The sequence below is a fragment of the Hesperophylax consimilis genome, chromosome 13, assembly GCF_061612785.1.
Source record: "Hesperophylax consimilis isolate HC1 chromosome 13, BYU_Hcon_1.0, whole genome shotgun sequence".
NCBI lineage: Eukaryota > Metazoa > Arthropoda > Insecta > Trichoptera > Limnephilidae > Hesperophylax > Hesperophylax consimilis.
The window spans coordinates 12,549,758-12,572,942 of record NC_142848.1 but is presented as its reverse complement, the minus strand read 5'-3'; the positions used below and the strand labels follow the sequence as shown (position 1 = coordinate 12,572,942).

Below are 23,185 nucleotides of genomic sequence, written 5' to 3'. Positions count from 1 at the left end.
ATAATATAGTCCGGAAAAAATAGCTACTTCTTATCGTCATATTTAAAATTAATTTATCGTTTTATGATTCAGTTTCGTATTCTTTCGAAGTGATTCTATTTGTCAATGGTGCCATCCCGAGTAACTTTCCCAGTAGGTCAAGTTGTCTCATATATCCTGGCAGCATATTTTAATGCACTTTATAGCCATTTGACATAACATGTACTACCTGGTTTTGATGGGAGACGTCAAAATAAGTTTGAAGTGAAAATGTAGTAATTTCCGCAGTACAATATTTATGTATTTGTCAATAAATCATTAATTTAGCAAATAATAATACAATGATTCTAAAACTATACGCGGTTGACTAAAACGTAAGTAGTAGTTTAAATCGTTGCTATTTTGGGATGAACTATTTTGGGCAGCTAACATACTAACCCTACGAATCGACATTTTCTCCACTTCCTTGTTCCAGATCGCAGATATCAGATGTTCATGATTATCTGGACTAAATATGATTAATGAATCAAATGAACCTTATCTTATCAGTTATTTAATAAAATTTGGTATCCGTTAGGCTATAATGATGATTTACATATTATGCATATGTTTTTTTTTCATTCGACGTAAATATTGTTTTGATGTTTTCTTACCGTGTGATAATTGCAGCTTCTTCTAAAAAGCAACCGAGGCTTCGAATGTAAAGGAAATTGAAATAAAATGGAGATGACTGATTATCTTATAAGAGAAAGGCTGCCGGAGTTATGGAGACAAATCGAGATGACACATTTAAGTTATTTACAAACTGAAGAAAGCCCGGATAAACTAGATGAGAGGAAAAAACTTGAGGGTAAATAACACACTTTTTATTAACTACTGCTTTCAATAACATCAACAATCTAGTTATCTGGCACCTAGTTACAGATGTATAGATACTACTAAATAATAATAGTCGTGTGACTCATTTGTTGTGACCAGTTTGACTCATAATTTATTATTTTTCAAACCAATTTTAAATTCGCCACCTTTTGCATAAAAAAATACAGTGTGTGGCAAGCCTACGCACGACGGAAGTGAAACTTTTAGTATTCTTCTCTCTCTCTTTTCATTTCATTCTCTCTTTTTTTCTGTCTTACGTTAGTTTGAAGATTATACGTCAAATAATTCAACGATGAAGCATAGATTTTCTCTTTTTAATATTTTCTTATACATGAATGAATTTCGATATAAGTACAGTTCCAAAAATTTTCAATTTATTTACAGTTATGCAATACTATTTACAATTATTAAATATTAAATACACAACAATATTACAATAAAAAATTTCGATTACGATTTCTCGTCACTAGGTCACTACTCATTTTTGACACTAAAACTCTGTTCCAAATCAAATAAACCACAATCAATTACGTATTTCACTCGTATTACACTCACCGCGCAGTACACGAAGCAAACAGCTGATGCCTGGCGTGGCGTCGTTGGCTAGAGAGAGAGGAAAAGAGAGAAGAGAGAGAGAGAACGTTCGTCAGTGGCTCCCTCACCTCAGTAAGCGACTATGGTGAGAGAGCGACAGTGAACGGTGAACGGTGGTGGGGGTCCCGTACCCCCACCACCAAATGATCACGGTTTTTCGCGACGGTCATGAGTCGGTTTTACTCCGGTCCTCGAAAATGCATGACGCGCGTAAAGAAGTTTCACTTCAATAATATTAATTTTTACACTATGTTTAGTTGTTAATAATTTTGACATTGAAATGTGACTTGACTATAGTTTTAATCTCACAACCATGATCCATGTGACACCACTTAGGAAAAAATCTATGACAACATTAATATAATTGTTTCATAAAAGTTGGTTGGCACTGTCAAATATTTTAAAAAATTATAGTGTAAAGTGTGGTGTTTAATTATGTGACCAAAATAAATATGAAACGTCTTAATATTAATGCATTAGATTTCGAAAGTTACAGCTGTCAAATTAATATAACATTACTTAAATTTTATTAGCATATTTTTGGAAAAAATGACAAAAAAATAAATTTGTAGGAAAATAAAATAGAAGATTTAATAAGTTTATGAACTCTTCTTAATATCAATAATCATTGGATAATTTGTGAAAGATCATCTCGGGGCGCTGTGAAAGTGTTAATTGATAGGTTTTATCTTATTATGCACAACCAGATAGAGAAATATACTTAATACTAGCATTACCCCGCCAAGTATTGCTGTGGTTCAGTCTGTCTGTGCAGATAGAGAAACAATAGCGCATTTTACTTTTATCTCCAACAGATGGCACTTTTAAAAAAAAAAGCATGTTACCTGTGACAGGTGACAAAAATGTATGTTTTTTCAGGTGACATCTATATAATATAGGTACATATAAACACACATATTCCAATGCAACGTTGTGTCAAAATTTCAAAGCAATCGGTGAATAATTTTCAGAGATTTAAGATTTTGAGCAAACAAACATTAACATTTTTATTTATATAGATATCATTAATGCTTTTATGAATCGTGGTTTGAAGAAAATAACATTTTATGACAGTCAAGAAGAAGCAAGAACAGTCAAGAAGAAGCCAGAATAGGCGAGAAAAGACCAGAAGAGGTGAGAAAAGCCAAGAACAGTCAAGAAGAAGCCAGAATAGGCGAGAAAAGACCAGAAGAGGCGAGAAAAGCCAAGAAGTGCCAAGAAAAGTCAAAAAGCAAAGCAAGAAGAGGCAAGAATAGGCAAAAAGAAGCAAAAAGAGAGCAGGACGAAGCAAGAAGAAGCAAAAAGAGTGATAATAGAGCCAAGATACAGAAAGTGGCGAGAAGAGACCAGAAGAGACAAGAAGAGCCAATAAAGAGCATAAAGAGGCAAGACGAGTAAAGAACGAGCTATAATAGGTAACAGAGGACTAGATAAGGCAAGAATAGCCATAGAAAAGCAAGCATAGACTAAGGCACGAAGAAACAAGAAGAATCAAGAAGATTCAAGAAGAAGCAAGAAGAGGGAAATGATGCTTATTCCATCCTTTTATTCCTCTCTGTCCTACATTCCATTATTGGCTCAAGAGTAACCCCCAGAAGTACCGATCGCACCGGGACAGGAGTGCTCCTGGCTAAGGTGGTACATTCGTATTGTAATTTGAAGAAAGATTTATCAAATAAATTTTAAAAATCCGATTTTCTCTACATTTCCAAATTTGCTTAGATGGGGAAAAAATGGTTTCTTTTGGCCAGTTTGTTAAGTAAAATAAGTCAACAGATATTAGTGAGTAATTTTTAACAGATGTGCGTAAGGAAATTTGGAACAATATTAAATTCATATGAGAAAATTGTTTAAATAGCACCCATTAAGGTAAACATAAATCCCCAAACTAGACGATGTAGCTGATTACTTTCGAGGGGTTTTGCAGAAGGGAACTCTCAACTGAGCTGTACCCTGTGTACTGCCACGGCCAACCTAAATATTTGTTTAGGTCATAGACCAGCCAATCAGGAAATGGGGAACAAACCTAGTTGTCGCGGCGTGCGGGAAGCAGCGTGACCGTCTCTCTTACTGTAATTTTTCTATAAATGAATCTGACAGTACACAAGAAACTCGCATTTTAATATCACTATTCAGTCCTCGAAAATAAAACCTTACAAACTTCAAATCCCAAATCTTGTAAACAAAAGTTCGAGCTTATTTCCAAAATTTAATATTTTGTTACACTATTTAATTACACACTTTCACAAATGTGTTATAATTTACCCATCTCACTAATTTTTAGCGTCGCTATGCCAGGGAGTTTTTTTAAAAACGGACATTCAGATACCTAGTAGAAAAGTCTCACAATGTACTGTACTGCAAACCTTTGCCATACTTTAGTGAACTTAACTTTTCTGCACAGGGTTTGTTTATTTCAATGTGCGCTCTTCGATGGTCAACGTACGACAGATGTCGTAGTTTATTTAAAGCATTATCGAACCCTCTTAGTGCCAAAAATATGGTCGCGTGGTTTGCCTCCTGTTCATCGAAATGATACCCAGATTTCATGTTAGGGCAAGTCTATCAATTTGGATATCTATGGTTCAGGTTTATTTTTTACTACAGGGTTTTCCAATAAGAGGTGTTATTTTGAATAGCCCGCTATTTCGGTAGATGTTACTTTTGAAGATGTCATTTTTTGACATTTGACAAGTAGAAACTACGCCATTAATAAAAATGGAACGATACACGCTTCAACAACGCATTGAAATTATTAAAATTCACTTGAGTGAATCAAATGCAAATCATCTTGAGTGATGAGGCCCATTTCCACCTCGGTGGCTTCGTCAACAAGCAAAATTGTCGCATCTGGGGCTCGGAAAACCCAAGAGTTATTGTTGAAAAGCCTCTTTATCCTCAACGTGTGACTGTTTGGTGCGGTTTATGGTCTGGTGGAGTTATTGGACCTTACTTTTTCGAAAATGAGGCTGGAGCAACAGTTACGGTGAATGGATTGCGCTATCGAGAGATGATTAATGATTTTTTATGGCCGAAATTGGATAGTATTGATCTGAACAACGTATACTTTCAACAAGACGGCGCTACGTGCCACACAAGCAACGAAACCATTGATCTTTTACGATTGAATATCAAAATAACACCTCTTTTTGGAAAACCCTGTATAAACCATGAACTCAAAAATCAAAAGAGGAAGAGATGGTTTTGACCGTGCAGAAGAGAATCAGAGCAAGACAGGAAAGCCTGAGGATTGGAAGCAAATGGCTCAGTAACGTAGCAATGGTATAGCATTTGTGGAGGAGTCCAAATCCCACCTTGGGAATTCTTATTTTGATTCTAAGATATATTTAATATATGTGATATATTTGTTACGTTGTAGGCTACATAGCGGAGTACCTATGTCTTGTCCCGCACGAGAACAAGTTCATCTTACGAGAGACGGGCGAACTGCTGTCTCATTCGGCCCTGCTGCCCGACTTCAGCGCTTGCCGCCTGGCCCGCGGCTGGGCGGCCCTGGCTCGCTACGCCTCCAACCTGCTCGCTCAGAACTGGAGGAAGGAGTACCGCACCATCAGGGTAGGTGGCTGCTCTCTAGGATAATAAAATACTTAGATTTTGTTCATTGTAAAAGCATGTCCTCCTTTAGTAATAGATCGATTTATAGCAGCTTCGTACTGTCAAAGTTGTTAAAATACCCTTTGAAAGATTCTTTGGTATTAATTAATTTGATCTTCATCAGCACGGTATCCCAGGATGAGGTTTGACCTCCTTCACTAATATTGTCTATCGTCTCGAGTTCCTAGTTATTCGTCTGCAGTCCTCAGGCCTTAAATTAATTCATTTGGTTTTTAAGACTTTCTCTTTCAAAACAAACAAATACTTTCACAAACTATTATCTTGTAATGTGAAATTAACTGAACAACACACCGTTTCAGGCAGAGAGGAAAGAGCTCCACAAAACTCTGTCTCGGCACACCAAAGATAATAGAATATAAGGAGATATGCTGTGAGGGAAGCCCGACCGTCAGCGGGTCATGCTCTATTGAGCGTGATTTAAATACGTAAAGAATTCATTAATTTAGTCAAGTTTGTGTTGTCGCCGAGTACAGTTCTTCTTCGTTTTATTAAAAATGCCGTATTGTTGAGTGCAACTTTGTGAAAATGCGACACGCCAAGTGAACTTCAACAAATGGAACATCATTTCACCTGTAAGTACTAAATTAGAATAATATATAATTTTTTTATGATCTTTCAAAGTTTTTATTGACTTATGCCCCCGCACTCGCCGGCGAAGCGGTCATCGCAAAGCTAGTGATGGGACGCGATTAAGTTGAAATACTGACTATCAATGTTTCACAATACTATTTTTTTGTTTTAAATGTATTGTTGTTGAAGCTGATTGTGGAAGAAAAAATGCAATGTTTTTCTTTACAAATACAAAATATTATTTATGATTTGTTTTTACCTATGAACTTTGATTGAAAAAATGCATCTTTTACCATCTCTCCCGACGTAAATAGTTGCTTCTTGTGGTAATTAAGTAAAAACAGAGTTTTGTTTCAATAATTTATCTCAGTTTTTATGTGTCGTAACTTATAGTATCATAATTTCAGATTTACAAAGGAAGGAAAAAATAAAGAAAAATTGTTTGACAGGAACAACGGAAAGAAAGGGAAACTGGTTTCTTCCTTGCCATAGCATCATTTGCTCGTCTCACTTTGGCCAAAATTATTTTAAACCAGCAACAAAAATTCGGGAACTCTTTGCATGGGCTGTTCCTACATTCAAACTAACACTTACGTATAATATGGTGTGATTTCTATTTATTTTGTATAAAGAATATTTTTAGAATTTTAGGTAAGATGAGAAGAGTAAATATTTTTCTCCACGGTTGCACAAGTTTCCGCTGTTTTAACCAATATTTTTGTTGTTGTTATTTACAGCTCTCAAGTGAACCTACAATCTCTTGGAATCTCACTATAGATGCAGCGCAAACACGAATAATTGAAGATTCGCTCAGGGAAAAAAGTTGCAGTTATTTTAAATATTATGAAAAAAATAAAATTTTAATTGGATCATCAAAATTGCACCTAAAACGTCTTTAAGCAACCAAAAGGCGATATCAAACGAAATTTAAATCAATGACAGATGTCAGAAATGCATTAAAAAAAAGAAATCTGATAAATGCAAGATCAACAATAGTTGTTAGAAAGCTCCGACAGTGGAGTCAGAGACCTGATAACTCGGCGTATTATAAAGCTAACGTTAAAACGAAATATACTGCCGGACTAAAAACTTTTGCAAACCCTTCACTTCTATTCTATTTTAAAGCCTATGAATATCAGAAAGTTTAAGATATGTTTCTGATTTCGAAAAGCCCTTCAGCTAGTTCATGCAACTACCTACTCGACACACTCGCCACAAGGACCCATTTCAATGTTACCATTCACAAACAAATTATGTAGCAAACTCGCCATTTCCTTGTCCACATAGTTTAGCAAATGAATATACCAATTATTGTTAGTTAAAAACATACTTTTTTATGTCAAGGTATTATTTCTGATAATTTCAGTTTGCAATAATTATTTTTTATTTAATCTAATTGTACTGGACACCTACGCCAGTGACATTGACTGTAAATGCCGGTTTCCTCTGGGGGTACCTTGGGTAAGGATTTGAAAAGAAACACAACTTGCGAAAGTCGTCGGATAACTGACTGGTTGGGCCAGTTGTTTGCGTATTTATTGGGTTCGAATTCAACAATTTCTACACGTGTTAATGTGGAGCAATTATTCTTAAATCTAAACATATACCAAGGTCCCACGGTTTGTCGTGCGAGTAATTCATCCTTGAACTGGCGATATGACACGTGTGCGGTGATTAAAAATCTTATCATCGTACGAGACAAGCCTCGAAGGAGTCGGCATCGTAAAATGTGTGACATCAGACAAATATTTATTTTATTGATTATTTAATAATTATTAGGTACATCCATCTGCTGTCCGGTACACTAATTGTAAACCACTGTAATGCAAGAAATATATTTTTTAACCATTGTTTATAACTAAAACCCTTATGTACAAAATTGTAAACATTTCAATCTACCCAATTTAAAAGCCCTGTCACTTTTTATCAAATGAAAAGTTAAAATTCATTTTTATACCAATTTGTGTCTTGCAATTCCTCCCCATCTTCATCTGTAAGTATTGCTAATGATGAACGCTGTTGGAACGTGTAGGCACGAGAATCAGTTCTAGTATTAGTGCCAATGTAATTGGAACGTTTCATGTGTAGGTTTGGAAAGGGGCGCACAATTTAGCGTAAGCGAAGGCGTTTAATAGTATTGGTTAACAAAATAGGCGACATACGGTTCCATAGGAAAAATACTTGACAGCGTACCTCCTTGTATTATATTATCTTTGCAGCACACACTCTTCTGTTATTATGACTCAAATATTTGATTCACTTGATTGTGCCATACATAATTATGATATAGAATCTTCCCTCTTGGCCAAAATCAATTTCAATCATCGTCTACTAAGAAACACCGAAACTTTCCATATTCCTTTCCAAATTTCAAATCTAGTATTTCTACCTCTCTGAAAGAATAGCCTTAATCGTTGTTTTGTTTTCACTTGACCCACACTTTATTTTCTCTTGTATTCACATTTTGATGTGGTATGTAGAGAATCTCAAGTAAGATATCATGGCAGTATTGTTGTACAAAGTTATTGGACGGTTGGTATTTATTCTTCATGTTATTTCTTTGTAATTTTAATGTTAATCCCTGCCTGTTGTGTACAATATAAATAAATAAATTTTAATTTTTACAGTATTTAAAAAAAAGCTTATTTATTTTGGAAAATACAATAATAATTTACAAAATGCAGGCCCAGACTTAGAGGCCCAGGGACCCTAGGCACTCACAGTCGGGGCCCCCATTTATAAAAATATGGGTTAATTTAAAACTATGTTTCTCAATCTTTTCCCCTCCGAAGTGGGGGCCCTAGCAAATGGTTTGAAATATTTTCGACCGGTCAGTGGTTGAGTGGGCATAGCGCTTGGGTCTCACCCGAGCGTCGCGTGTTCGATTCCTCGGCTGGCTAAGTCCTCCATCACAACACAAGCAACATTTTCGGCTTTCTGTGGTGGTAGTAGGAGATTTTTAAACATTGTTGGGTTATTCGTAACCTGGGAATGTTTGTCTTTCTTTTAAATAAAAAAAATTAAAATTAAAAAATTATTTCTTTCCAAGTCTTATGTCCATGTCTTATGGCCTCTCGGGTCTCTAGCAGAAGCCCGGCCTTGTCAAAATGACTAAAGTTAGTAGTTTAACTGATCTAGACTACAATATTTATTTATTAGATTTTACGCCCAGCTGGGCTTTTACATAAGTATGTGTATTGATTCCAGTTATACAGCGGCTACTACAAGCACGAGGTGGAGGGGGCGGGTCTGGGGGATGCGAGAGACATGCTGAGGGCCATGGGCTACCGCCAGGAGGGCACCCCGCAGTGCCTGACCCTAGACGGTCCTGTCTGTCCTGACGAGGTCACCGCCGTGTCCAGAGATTCACTCATCGCTTATGTGGAGTGCCAGGTGAGCAGCTTATTTAATTGGTTATATGATTTTTCTTGTAAAAATCTACATCCCTACAAAATTCACGCTATGTAAGCTTTTTATTTCATGGTCTTGTGTTCTTTCAACTAACATTTACATCTTTTAAAATGAATAAAATAATAAAATGCATGGGGTAACAGAGTCACCCCTCATGGCAATCCAAGTTTTGTTAAGCATGTTGGCATGCTGAAGGTTAACATGGGCCTTTCAAATATCGAGAAAATGAAATGGCACTGATTGGCCATTGATGACAATGTTATATTTGAATTTTTATGAAACACCCCAACCTAAGGGGATGAAAGCATTTTATTTCACAACTCTTGTGCTATTTCATGCAAAATGTCTTGGTAAGATTCAGGTCAAATGCCATATTTATTTTTAAATACTATCTTGTTGCGTACGTCTAGATGAAACAGATTACACATTTTGATATGATTAGGGGTCAGATAAGATATTTTAATGACTGTTGCTTATGGTATTCCCAGAATGTGTACCTAAATAAACACATTAAATGTATATATTTACATTGATAAGTGAAGTATGAATAATTAAACAAAAAAATTATCCCATTCAGAGTTCATTCATTTTATTCCCAGTTGGAATTTTCATTGATTTTTTTTCTGAAAAAAAATGCAGCCCTTTTACAACTTAATATTGATTTTTAATTTATTTATTGACTAGCTGTACCCCGCCACGCGTCACTGTAGCTCAGTCTGTCTGTGCAGATAGAGAAACAATAGCATGTATTGCTTTTGGTGACCGGATAAATCATCACAATGATAATTCATCACATCTTTAAAAAGTTTTATAAAGTCATGGAAAGTGATGAAACAAAAACTTTATTAATTGGGTTAAGTAGGTTAGGTCAGGTCAGGTCAGGTCAGGTCAGGTCAGGTCAGGTCAGGTCAGGTCAGATCAGGTCAGGTTAAATTTTTTTTTTCATCGTTTCTAATGACTTTATATCACTTTTTAAAAGTGTGTTGAATTGTCACTGTGTTCAGTTATCATGGAACCATTGCTTTTACATCCAACAGATGACGATGTTTATGTTAAAAAATGCATGTTTGTCCAACAGATGGTGCTGTTTTTAAAAAAAACACATATTTTTTTTACCTGTCACATGTGACATCTATATAATATATTATATAAAAACATGCATGTTCGAAAGCAACGTTGTGTCAAAATTTCATAGCAATCGGTGAAGATTCTATATTATTATTCGGAGGATTCCTACAAACACTGCCATACGGTGTATGTCCATATTCATATATTTTTATGGACGTACATGGTACGGCTATACTCTCCTAAAGGTTAAACAAGGTGTGATAAATATATATAAATAAAAATGTAAATATTCGTTTGTTAAAAATCTTAAATCTCCGAAAGTTCTTAATCGATTGCTTTGAAATTTTGACACAATATTGCATTCGAATACGCATGTATTTTTATAAACCTATATAATATAGATGTCACCTGTGACAGGTAAAAACATGCGTTTTTTTAAAAAACAGCGCCATCTGTTGGACAAACATGCTTTTTTTGAAAAACAGCACCATCTGTTGGATGTAAAGAAACACGCGCTATTGTTTCTCTATCTGACAGACTGAGCCACAGCAGCGCGTGGCGGGGAACAGCTAGTATTAAATATTATTAATAACTGATTAATTCGGTTATTTTGATATGATATATTATTTTTTTTTAACACAGTTTGATGTTTTTATAATGCCGGCGCCAGACATGTGTTCAAATAAGTGAACACTTATTTGAAGACTTTGCTCACACATTTGGTCACTTATGTGTGTCTCTGCCAGATATGTGTTCAAAGATTTGATCACTTCTTTGAGCTCACAGTTTTCAAATAGACCTCACATAACATGGACGACGATTTGGTCGACACAGTTTGCTTATATTATTTATGTGCTAGTATATATACCCCCCATTGACGTATGGAGGGCATCAAATGCAAACCATGAAGGTTTGTAAATATCCTGAACACTAGATCCAGTTTTGGTAGATTCTTTTACTTTCTTCAAGCAATCTCTGTACTGGGTTAGTAAAGTGTTTCTTTTGCGCTTTAATTCCTCGATAGCGCAAGGCATTGAGAAATTCCGTTGAATACGGCTCCAGGCGTCATTAATGTTATTTCTGTTTTTATGCCCTTTTCGTTTTGGGTCCCATATGTCAGGCTCTCCTTGTAATAATTCAATGAATTCAAACACGCCCTCATTGTTCCACTCCATCGCTAGTTCGCTTGGTTATGGCTTGTTTGTGTACGCACGCGGCACGACAACTCTCCACGGCGACGCTCGCGCTACTGGGCTTCGCGCAGTGTGGCAGGCATGCAAACATTTTGACTTTGATCCCTTTGATGTGCGCCAAAGAAACCGACACGGAACGGCAAAGCGCACTTAAGTGCGCAAATAAGTGAACACAGTATCAAATGCCCGTGCCACACATGTGAACACTTATGTGAACACTTCTTTGAACACATGTCTGGCGCCGGCTTAATACACGCTATGTACAATTTAAAGAAAGGGATTTTTTAAGTAAAAAAAATCACACTCTTCACTTTCTTTTCTCAAAATCTCAATTTGTCATTCTGATTGTTTGAAATGTATGATTCATATTCTTCTAACATTATTCATACATAATTGTATCAATCATTGATCAGTCTTTATAATGTTTCAAAGTAGCAATATAATATGAATGTTTATTCTGCTTTTAAAAATGCACTATAATGTACCTATTAAAGTGCATGCAGTTGTAACACTGCTAGAGATGATGCGTCACAACAAAGTAGAGCAAATATTTGTGTATTATGTATTGGCATGAATAATTGAGGAATGATTGTATTGGAATATTTTATACCGCAGTCATAAAACAAACAATTTATTCTTTACTGCTGTTTCTTCTGCAGACCTGAACCCATTTAAAGGCATTACGTTTTGTGGTTTCCATTTGCGAATTGTAGAAATATGCTTTTTGACATTATGAAAATATGTTACATTAATCATTAATTTTTTAAATGCTTGAAATTTTGACGTATAATCGCTCTATGTGGTGTGATTTTGATGTAGAGCGTACCTGAATAAATAAATAAACGAGTTTTACAAACAATTTGCTTTTTCTTTTTTTGCAGAATTTCAACTTCAAAATTAAAATACCCACTATGTTGCATAGGGAGAACATCATTAGCGAATTTTTCCAAAAAGTTTTAATTAAATTAGGAACTTAATTATTACATAATTTTAATGAAACGTTGTGTTTGTTCAGATAATGGATCAGATCTGGGAGGAAGTGTCTTTGCGAGGGGGAAGTTGCAGCTGGCTGGAAGTTCTGCAATGTCGGGAAGAGTATTCAGGAGACGTGGACCAGGCGGCAACCATTATTCTTTACTCCCAGAGAAATTCCAAAGGTAATATTTTATTCCCTCTAGCATGAGTCCCAACTGGTATGTTGTATGTATAGTTAAAACAATTAATTTTAGAATAAATGCAATTTTGTATGGTTGATTTGAAAATCACATTTTAATGTTTTTGTTTCAGATATCTATTCAAATGTAAAGTTCCCCGGCTCCCATCTCCCTAAAGCAGTGATTAAGAACAACATCTCGTACCAGAGTCCTCAGATGAATGATTACGGTATGCAGCAGAACTACAACATGCAGCAGCGGCAGCAACACCAGCAGCAGCATGCCAACCCTCACTGCCACCAGCCCATCAGCAATGGATACATCCAGAACGGGCAGGCGATGGCGGCGGCCAACGGGATGCCTGTTAAAGCTCAAATGCACGATAACAACATGGGGATGGTCAATAATCACCCCGATCCCCACACCATGTACTGTTCTAATCCTATGGTGCAGGCTCCCCAAATGAACCATATCAATGGAGTGCAGAGAGTTCCAGTAGAAGTTGACCCCATGTACAGGTTCAACAACATGAACATGATGAACCAGTGCACCCCTATTCCGGGATATTATTACAACCCCATACCTCCCCAACATTACTTGATGCAAGCTCCTCTGGCGGCGTACGGTCCCGTCAGACAAGCCACCACTCTACCTCTCGCCAATGGTTACCATTGTCCTCAGTTACCAGTTCCTCAGCCTACGTATTGTCCCACCGTTCCCACGGGCCAACTTATCGAACTAGATATTCCCAACTATCCGCCTAACAACCATTCGCACCACGCCTGCCCCAACATGTCCAGCCCCAAACAGACTATCAAACCAGATAGAAAGCGATTAGACAATGGCAGAGACTCTCACTTCAAGATACATCACAGCGGTTCCATGGACTCTAAAAATAATGCCAACCATTTGACGGCAGCTCATAACTCAAATAAAAATCAAGATTCGAGCTTTGAAAATCAAGAAAACGCCAGAAGAAATAGTGCCCCGAGGTCGTCAGCATCGTATACGAGTGATCATAATTTCTCAATACCCCGGTCCGACACCCAGCCTTCTCTCAGTAAAGCGAGGGAGGACGGAATGGGGACTTTCGAAAGCTGGGATTATGTATTTAGGAATTTGGAGAGTCAAGGGTATAATAAAGATTTGGGGGAAAGAGGGAATATCCTATCTCCGCCCTTAGAAAGGGATTCTAAAACCCTGGGAAGAGTAGGAAGCAGGGATCCTAAGAGGTACATGCAGACCACAATGGACCTGGAGGACGGCCTTCATGCAATCAGGTTAGAGAAAGACACCGACGAAGAGATGTATAGGACAGCCAAAACTAACGAAACATTGTTGAAAATAAAACAAGAGAACGAGGCTAAAGCGGCCAAAGCGCACACGAGAAGGCACATTCTCGCCGATGAAAAAGACAAACGGAAATCAAATTCCTACGACATGTCGGTCAGCCCTTCCAAAGACCCAAACGATCACTTCAAGGTGGTAAACGACAAGGTGAGACTCATTTCTAAAGAGGATGCTAAAGAAAAGAAGGAGATTGATAAGAATATGTACCTCAATGGCACCAACACCGCCAGGATCTCAGATACTCGGAAGATAAAGAAGAGTATTGTGAAGTGCTTAAGTTCAGAAACGGATAATGTAAATACCTCCACCAACAGGAAGGAAAAAAAGCCAACTGTTGAACACTCGCCTCAGGCGGTCTCCACTATCAGGAAAGCTCCACCACAAGTTCAAGGTATGCAACTAACTACTTATTATTTTACTTTTATTTTATTTACGTACATCTTGTTGTAATTTGACAGATACGTAAGAAAAGGAAGGAGAGGAAGTTCTGAGAATGAAAAAGGTGTGAGGGATGGGTAGGAATCTAGGGTTCAGTGTGTCCAGGAGTGAAGGATGTATGATCCCTCCCTCGCGCTGCGCTACAAGGCGATGGGTCAATAGAGACCAGTTGGAGAGGCCAAAAGGTCCTCACAAAGCAGCCTCTCCTGATCCGGCACGCCACTCTGCTGGTGGGCAGGCGCATCCTGAATACACCTCACCAGATGAACCTGGGCACCCCTGCTGAATCATCAAACGTAGCGAACCACTTGGGCTGACCTATGGCAGAGGTGTTGGTTATCCAATAAATGGTTCCCAGAGCGGCGGTATCCAAACCCGCCTCCTAAATTATATATATATATATATAGATTTATGTTTAAATTTATATGTATATATAAAACTGACATACAAGGTGTCCGGGAGTAAAGTGCACTAACTTCGGGCGGTAATTCTATTCTTCCGTCCACCAGTGGCGGCTCGTGACTTTTGAGTGTACTAGAGTGCTAATATTATAAAAAATGGCATTTCTGATGTTGTTATATCTGAAAACGATTTTTTATTTTTTTTTAGAAAATCGATTTTTGTATGAAGATTTTCAGGAAATTTCAGTATATAGCCGTGCGTCGCACAGAATTCCTGAAAATCTTCATACAAAAAATCAATTTTTCGAAAAAAAAAAAAAATTGTTTTCAGCTACAACAACATCAATTAAACCATTTTTTGTAATATTAGCACTCTAGTAACCCTAAAGTGACGAGCCGCCACTGCCGTCCACTGAATTTCATAATTTTCCTAAATTATTATTATTTATGAATCGATAAAAAACATATAATGAAGTAGTAAAAATGAACCATCAGAGGAGCAAAGTCTTAGGATCTGCCTCTCAATTAATTCAATAACGTATTTAACTTTTAGCATCTACAAGTTCGTCCAACCATCACGCACGGCAACCATCGCAGGGAGCGGATTCTACCGACGGCAGTCTAAAGACACGGCTGGTGGTGACCCTCAGCATGCACGATCAAGACCGGAGTCCGCCCAACAAGACAACCCAACAGAATGGAGCTCGAGAGCACAAGCGAACGAGGGATTCCGCCGACCATCACAACCCAACGATCGGAGACTATCTGACTGCAAAGAAAACCCAACATGCAAAGGGTAAGAGTTCTAAAGAGGTGGGCGCCGGTCTGTGGGAATGCGGTACTTGCACGTACGCCAACGGGAATTCTAGGAACTCTTGTGAGATGTGCGGCAAATCTCGACAGGTGGGTGTGGAGGCCGTGCCCCTGATGAGCGGTGGGAAGGAGTGTCCGTCATGTACGCTCGTCAACAACAGAGACGCCACCGTATGCACAGTTTGCGATACTAACTTGAAACATTCTCCAACATATATTTAAAACCGATGATGCATCTTGTTGCGGTGTTGCATTTCTGAAGGAGAACACTTTTGTTATATCGCACTGTTTATTATAAATTTTTTTAATTATTCCAAATATTTATTTCACGTTAAAGGATATGAAAAATTTTTTTTACACATTCTTGTTCATCACGATGATGTTTCATTTCGTTAAATATCTTTGGACAATGCAACGCCTCGCTTGTTTTAATTTTGAAATTTCTGTTATATTATTGCGTTAAAGTGTTGACTGTTATTGTTATATATTTTTTTGTATTAGAGTTGCACAAAAAAAATATTGTCTATCAAAACTGTAGACATTATTTAACCATGCTCATGAAAAAAGGAATACATAAACTGTAGATAAAAAAAAAAATTGTGTGAATAAAAAAAATAATATTTTTTATGTATTTAGGAATTTGAATTGAATAGGTCATGAAGTTTTTATAAGTAGGTATATGTATCTGTCTGTATAGCCTCGGTGCACATTACCTAGGGTATTTTCTTCTAATATGTCATTTAAGGCTTTTTTTGTTTTATGCGGTTGCATTTGCATAATTACTATACAGTTGTTGATAATGTTCAGAGTTTAAAGATTGGTAACAATACAAGTACGAAATATAAATGCTTTTAAAGTAAACGCATTTTTTGGGTAATTTTAATATACTATTATAAATAAACATCTAAACAGAATGACATCTGGATTGAAACGGAAATCAGGGCCTGTAGGTAGTGTTTGTATTTCTTCAAGGAAAAGATTATAGTATTATTGACACTATTATTTGCTCTGATCAAAGTAATTACTAGCAATTGCTAATTTGTTTTTGTTTAATGAGCAATATATTTAAATAAGTATATTATGTACCATGTTAACTATCCACTCGAGCGATTTGTGTCATGTATATTCATTTACCTTATTATTTCATCAATACCATTTCTCAAAATATTAATATGAAAACATATGAAACTGCAATGAAACCGGGTAGATTTCACCGTTTATTCCATATTTTGAGGTTCTATAAATTTGGCACATTATTTATTTATTTATTCATTTTCGGAAAATCGACAGTTTACATTTAATCAGTTTGTACATAAGTATTGTATAGCTAAAATAAAACCAATTATGGATTTCCTCCTTGTGACTTTACCTCTTCTGAGACAGCATAATATGGAATAAGTAAATTAAATTTGTGAGAAAGGAATGTGAATTAAAAAATTTATAAAAAACAGGATTATTATACAAGATTATATAAAACGAAAAATTTACAAAACAATACATTTATAGCCATGGAGAGAGGTTGTAGATATAAATCAAATCATAATAGAGATATAAACAATAGAGACATAAACATTATTCACAAACCATCATAGAAATATTCTTTTATAGACCTCTTGTATTTGGTAAGTTCGCAACTGAAAATATCAATCTTGGATAATACGCTATTATAATTATTGCATAGTCTGTTCAGGCAAGAATTCTGCTTAGAGTTCGTTTTGCTTTGATCAACCTTGAACGTTGCAAGCAATCACTTAAAACGTTTTGCAAACTTGGCATAATATGCCAAAAATCGCTCGAGTGGCTATACATTATCTTGAACATAAAATTGGACAAACTATCTCATTGATCTTAAGGTAAAATCTGAATGTACTTTTATTCATATAAATTATATATTACCGGTACTTCGTCGGTGCCGCTTTATTATTGGTTGAACTAACAGGTTTCAGACACAACTGTGCTTCAGGGCATAAATAATACATATATCTTGTACAGTAGAGCCTTGATAATCCAAACTAACGAGAAACAGCACCTTTCGGACTCGCAAAGCGTTCGGTCAAAAGTATAAACAGAAAAATTAAATGAAAAAGCCGTTTGCTTAGCAAAATTGTATTTGGTTTATTCATAAATTATACTTAATGAAGTGAAGTTTTAAGACACTCCATCTTTCAAACTATTCAATACAGCACGCTTTTGCACTATGGTTAAAGTTTTATGTTTTCTTCTAGGCGCAAGATATCTTACATAATGTTTGAGGCCTCGGTATGTCGGAGACAGGTCGTTTGATTACGGCGACATTCGTATTAGCCTGGGCTCTACTGTACATTGTATTTAATATTTAAACTATATTAATCCCTCATTGTCTATGGGTGTTTTTTTCCCGTATTGCGGTGCGGATAGCAAAACCGAAAATATTTAGGCCAATAATCTACCTATACAATAAAAAAAACACATAATGCACACTTGAGGTGATCTAACTAACTGCGCTGTATAAAATTGTTCTACATAAAATATAATTTATGCCCTGAAGAAGCCATTAATTACTTTGTCCTAATTATGAAATAAAAATTATGATCAACATTGGAAGATAAATGAAAAAAATAGTGATTTTACAAAAATTATTAAAGATTCAACAACACAAAGCCAGATTTAATTTCTTTTGAAATCAATACTCGTTGCCTTAAATATCAGATAATAACATTTCCCATATCAAAATGAATACAGAGTTTATTTAAATGACAACTAACACTTCTTACAAATCACAAATAACAAAAATATTTATTTATCTTGTAAGTCAACCACTATCAGACAAAATTATATGAATACTGTACATTGCATTATGTATTGATTAATATTTATAATATTTGTTAATTACACGGACACCATTGAATTCAATCTTCACTCTAGATATTATATTAACCTTATGTCGCTTAACATGTATGATCCACGAAGTTTCACTAAATCCCCTTACAGACTAATCAATTTGGTTGGTTCAACCGTTGAGTGTTGCGTATAGATGACGTGATGGTTCGTTCGTTTGTTATTCTGGGGAAAACACGCAGCTTGCCTCCTGCATTATAACAAAAAAAAAACAAAAAAATTGTTATCGCTCTAGTACAATCGATAACTATCAACATGAAAATAAAAAGACAAATGTGGGCAAAAAATGGATCATGCAATGAAAAAAATTCAGTTGTACGATGTTACTAAAAGAATAAAAAAATGTTTTTTACAGTTTTATTTGTTGCATCATATTTGAACTGCTTCACAAGAGCTTCGTTCATGGTATCTCTATCAGAGTACATCTTGCTTATAAGTACCCCACAAGCAAGTTAAATCCTTATATAATGTTAAAAACCATCAAAACTTCACGTTCTTTAGTGATGTCTGGCATTTAATTTATTTTTGTTCTTTGATGTACGACCACATACAACTACGCACGATAGCTCCCTAGGCAGACTGAGTAAAGTTGGTTTAACAGTTCAACCGCGCTACAGACGATTCAACTTGGTTGGACGGTTGAGTGGTTGAATGGTGGCTGGATGCTCTGGCGATATAATCATTCAACTTGATAGCCACGCCTCCTTATCGCATGCAACACATATCTACACGGTTAATCGCTAAACCAAATTGAAAAGAAAATTAACATAGGTGGAAACAATTTCTTGGTCTTAATTTTTTGCTTAGCTAAATTCACACAATGATAAGGATACTTCAGCAGGTTTCTAATTCTTGCAAAATGTCTTTCAGTGAGAATTGTGGTGCCCGTCTAGTTAACAAATACCAAATAAATTGCCTATTTACAATATTAACTATCAGGGAATGGTATGTAATACTGAAAATAATATTTATGAATGCCTAAGATTATGTAAGTAGTGTAAAAATAAAAAAGTTGTAGAATCTTAGAGATTGAAATTAACAGTTAAACAATAGTTAGAGGGCTGATTCTAAGAGACAATTATTTCATAAAAAGGAGGGTTTAAAAGAGCATAATATATTAAATTTGATCTAAGGGTAGCAAAATTTATGTTATATACGTCTATCTACTCTTTATCTATTATATTGTATACTGCACCCTTTTCTTGGCCGGCCTAGTTACGTAATAATATATTATGCAACTTTTCAAAATAATATTATATATATTCTAATCTGTTGATCGCTTTGCCCAATGTTTATTGCTGACTTTAGAAGTTGATGAATATTAAGTTTTGTAAAGTAAATCTAATCGCATTATATTTACATCTGTTATAATTGAAAAAATAAAGCATTTATTAATTCCCTAACAACATGTTATATCATTTTTTGAAGCATTTTGGTAAAAAAATTATTTAAAATATAGCAGCAATGGGCTAAAATTATAGGTTAAATCAATATCGAACCAATATTTTTTTGAATCTTCAGAAAATGCACCTTTATTATTTAAAAAAATTATATATGTACCTAAAACATACTTATATGTTTTGTAACCGATTGTTTTAACCTTCAAATTAATATTATTATAAAGTGATAACTTTTTGGTTGTTATGCCGTGTTGAACTTCCTCCTTCTTTAGACAACCTTTCGGACAGCGTTACAGTCACCATCATCAGGGAAGATGTCATGGTATATAATGACAATAGATTAGTCCTCTCATACCTAATTTCAATCTAAAAAAAACATCACCTAAAAGTAATTTCATAATGCAACTTCCCAACGAATTCCGATGCCTATTCATAAATGCAAGTTGCTTACATTATAAAACAGAGCACAAGGTAATCGCTCAAATCCCATGTTGTAATTTGTTAATTTTATCGGTCAATAGCAAGCCCGAAAGGCATCACGTAACAACATGATGTAAACATTTTGTACAAGCTTCTAATCTAAAATTGGTGTTTAAAAATGATCTTCACAACATTTATTTAATCTATTGAGATTGGGACGAACTTGCTCAAAGACAAATGAGACCAACAATAGGTAAAAAGCAATGCTTCTTCCAATCTTTCGACTGCAAGATGATGCACTTTCTTTTTGATAAATGTTTTCTTAAACCAATATTATTGGTTTTGGTGTTAATTGGTTAGGGTCACATGCTCTGTCTAGATAATTCTTGGTCGATGTCAGATGTAGATGATGGATACTGTAATGCTGTCCGAAACGTTGGCTAAAGAACGACGAAGCACAATACAGCATAATAACCGAAAAATTAATCAAGATACTACTTTTGGCCGTGAAAATCTCAAATCGTATCTTTAACTAAAGGTTGTATTACAAGATAATGTTGCCTTAAATATTTTTAAAAGATGTCAACCTGACACATGAATGTAATGGCAACCTTTTGAATGTCTAGTGGTTTTAATTCATTACCACAAATAACATTTTTTCCTTATGGGGCAAAAACCTTCCTGTATAAATGACTGAAAACTTACAGCCAAGATGGCCACCGATTAATGGCATTTATGCAAGAAGCTTTTGGTGGAAGGTACAGGTTCTCAAAGTTTTTAATTTTATCATATATTTTTTAAAGTGAAAGATGGGCATCTTTTTTTTCAAATGATCCAGCAAGCTATATTCATTTTCGAACTCTAGTGATGTGTTTTGCTATCCATTGTTTTATAAATATGTACTGTTATGTGTGTTATGTTGCTCACCATGTATTTAAAAATCACCGAATTTTCTTAAATAATATCCTTTTGAGGCTTTTTATAAATTTATATTTACTACCAAGCTTAACCTAGTTTCTGCACTATTTTATTGAACAAACAATCTTGTCTTATTTTTTCTACAGTCAAATGAATATCTCAAAGATCCTTAGCTCATAAAGGAAATTATGTTGAAAATAGTTGATGACTTTATAAATTTTTGTATAAAACTGAGAAAAATTTTCACTATTTTTCAGCTCACTGTTTGAGAGGTTTTGCTGCTTTAGACAAATAGTATTTTCTGCTTTTTAGTTGAGATTCATTCTAAGCAACTTTGGATTAAAGTATTTTTCTTCACAAAAGTAACTTCGCCTCTTTGCTATATTATTATTTCAATTTATTTTAAAATGTGTGATATTATATTTTTACAAACATATTTAAATAAATAATTATGCGTTTTTGTCATCTAGTATTAGCAGAGTACTAATATTACCACATTTAAATGGGGTTACTTTAATTTAAACAGCATTGTTTAACTTTGGGCCCTACTAAAAATATGAATATATAAATATTAATATACCTTCCTATTTTGAATGACCTAAAGCTGAATCATGATATTTAAAATGTGTTTACAGTGGGCATTTATTTAGTTTCCAAATTAAAGATTTATAAAAATATAGTTTATTTTAGGGTACTTTCCTACATAAATTTAACAAAAATTACTATGTAACAATTAATATTACACAAATTTTTCTCTATTCAAATTATTCTGAAGTAAAACTCCCTGTAGAATCTTATTTACAATTAAAAGTCGTTATTACGTCTCTGTGGTGTTAGGTCAATTTATGACAAGTATACAAATGATAATTTTGTGTTGTTTCATCTTCCGTTTGATAGAACTATCTCTTATAAACGAGCGGTATGGTCAATCAGCTTTAAAAGGTCTCAATACATGTCATATTGTTTCAGCTTTTGACTGGCACGAAAGTTGTTATGCTTGCCAGCTGATCACAATATACTAGAGAGCTGAGGCGGACGTAGAATAGGGGCTTAACAGGGACAAATGTCAACAAAACAAAATGTGACATTTAAACTTCTGTGAAACAACCCAATGTTATTATTTTTTTATTAGCAAAGACAATTTATTCAAATTTTTTTTGCTTTTATCATATTTTGATATAACACTGCAAATGTTTTCGACAACTTTTTAAAGTAGTTATTTTGTATATAATTGTGAGTTTGACCGTGGATAAACTACTTACCTTTAACACTTGAAATGCTTTAACTAGATTCATTGCATCATTTATTCTAAGGAACTTATATTATGCTGTAAATTGTGTATTATTTTTTATTAAAATACTTTATTTATTATATTGTGTTTAATGGGAATTGCTGTTTCTTTGTGAATTACACAATTACATGTGTCATCTTCAACAAGTATTATCCTTTATGATGACTAGCAGGTACAACATTGCACTTCCATTTTGAATAGACTTGATGTAGCTATTAAACCAATAATTAAAACAACTCACCTGTTTTCTTTCTACGGAATAAATACCTGACCTTTATTTGTATTATGGTGTCCTTGGAGGACAATGCTGACATAGACATGTTGGATTGGTTAAGAATGAGTTCAGTTTTATTTATGTTGACATATGTATTTTTTTATACAGGATGACGCAAAATGACCTTTATAATTTTTTTTTTGATTTCAGAGTAAATTATAATAATTTTTTAAAAAGCATTGTACAAATTCATATAGGGAACTTTATTGATCGAATGTAAAAGATTATGTCTCGCAATGGTGGCCATTTTCTGCTTCACAGAATCCTGCTCCTTTCAACACATTTTCCATCGCTTTTTGCAAAATTTCTGGTTTTATGACACGGATTTTATTTGCGAATATTGGTTTTCAGTTGGGGGATGGTCGCTAGCTTATTGACGTATGATAGTTTTGCACACCTTGCCTCAAAAATTTTTCCAATGTCTTCCAACGACAACTGCTGCACCGGTTTCATTTAAAAAATATATACGGTAGCGGTAGGTAATAAGGGGTAAGAGGATACCAAGTGGGTGTAATTGTC

General features: G+C 35.0%; 1 protein-coding gene across 2 annotated transcripts; it reads left to right on the top strand.

Annotated features, from left to right (window-relative positions):
• The first annotated feature begins 213 nt into the window (after positions 1–213).
• On the top strand, positions 214–22,622 carry tamo (PUB and ZnF_RBZ domain-containing protein tamozhennic). Of its 2 annotated transcripts, XM_089638759.1 has the most exons (7): positions 214–353; positions 649–829; positions 4,832–5,028; positions 8,866–9,051; positions 12,346–12,487; positions 12,618–14,225; positions 15,227–22,622. In XM_089638759.1, the coding sequence occupies exons 2-7, from the start codon at positions 700–702 to the stop codon at positions 15,706–15,708; spliced, it is 2,745 nt and encodes a 914-aa protein (XP_089494885.1). In that variant the 5' UTR covers positions 214–353; positions 649–699; the 3' UTR covers positions 15,709–22,622. The 2 variants fall into 2 exon arrangements, with proteins under 2 accessions (XP_089494885.1, XP_089494886.1); XM_089638760.1 differs by lacking the exons at positions 214–353; positions 649–829; positions 4,832–5,028; positions 8,866–9,051 and adding an exon at positions 10,844–11,047.
• Positions 22,623–23,185: the final 563 nt, after the last annotated feature.

Bases quoted from the DNA above. Each gene is read 5' to 3' on its own strand.
- tamo (XM_089638759.1), top strand. From the start codon at position 700: ATGGAGATGACTGATTATCTTATAAGAGAAAGGCTGCCGGAGTTATGG. The intron at 5,029-8,865 runs GTAGGTGGCTGC...TATTGATTCCAG, and splicing joins AGGAGTACCGCACCATCAGG to TTATACAGCGGCTACTACAA. The intron at 12,488-12,617 runs GTAATATTTTAT...TTTTTGTTTCAG, and splicing joins CTCCCAGAGAAATTCCAAAG to ATATCTATTCAAATGTAAAG.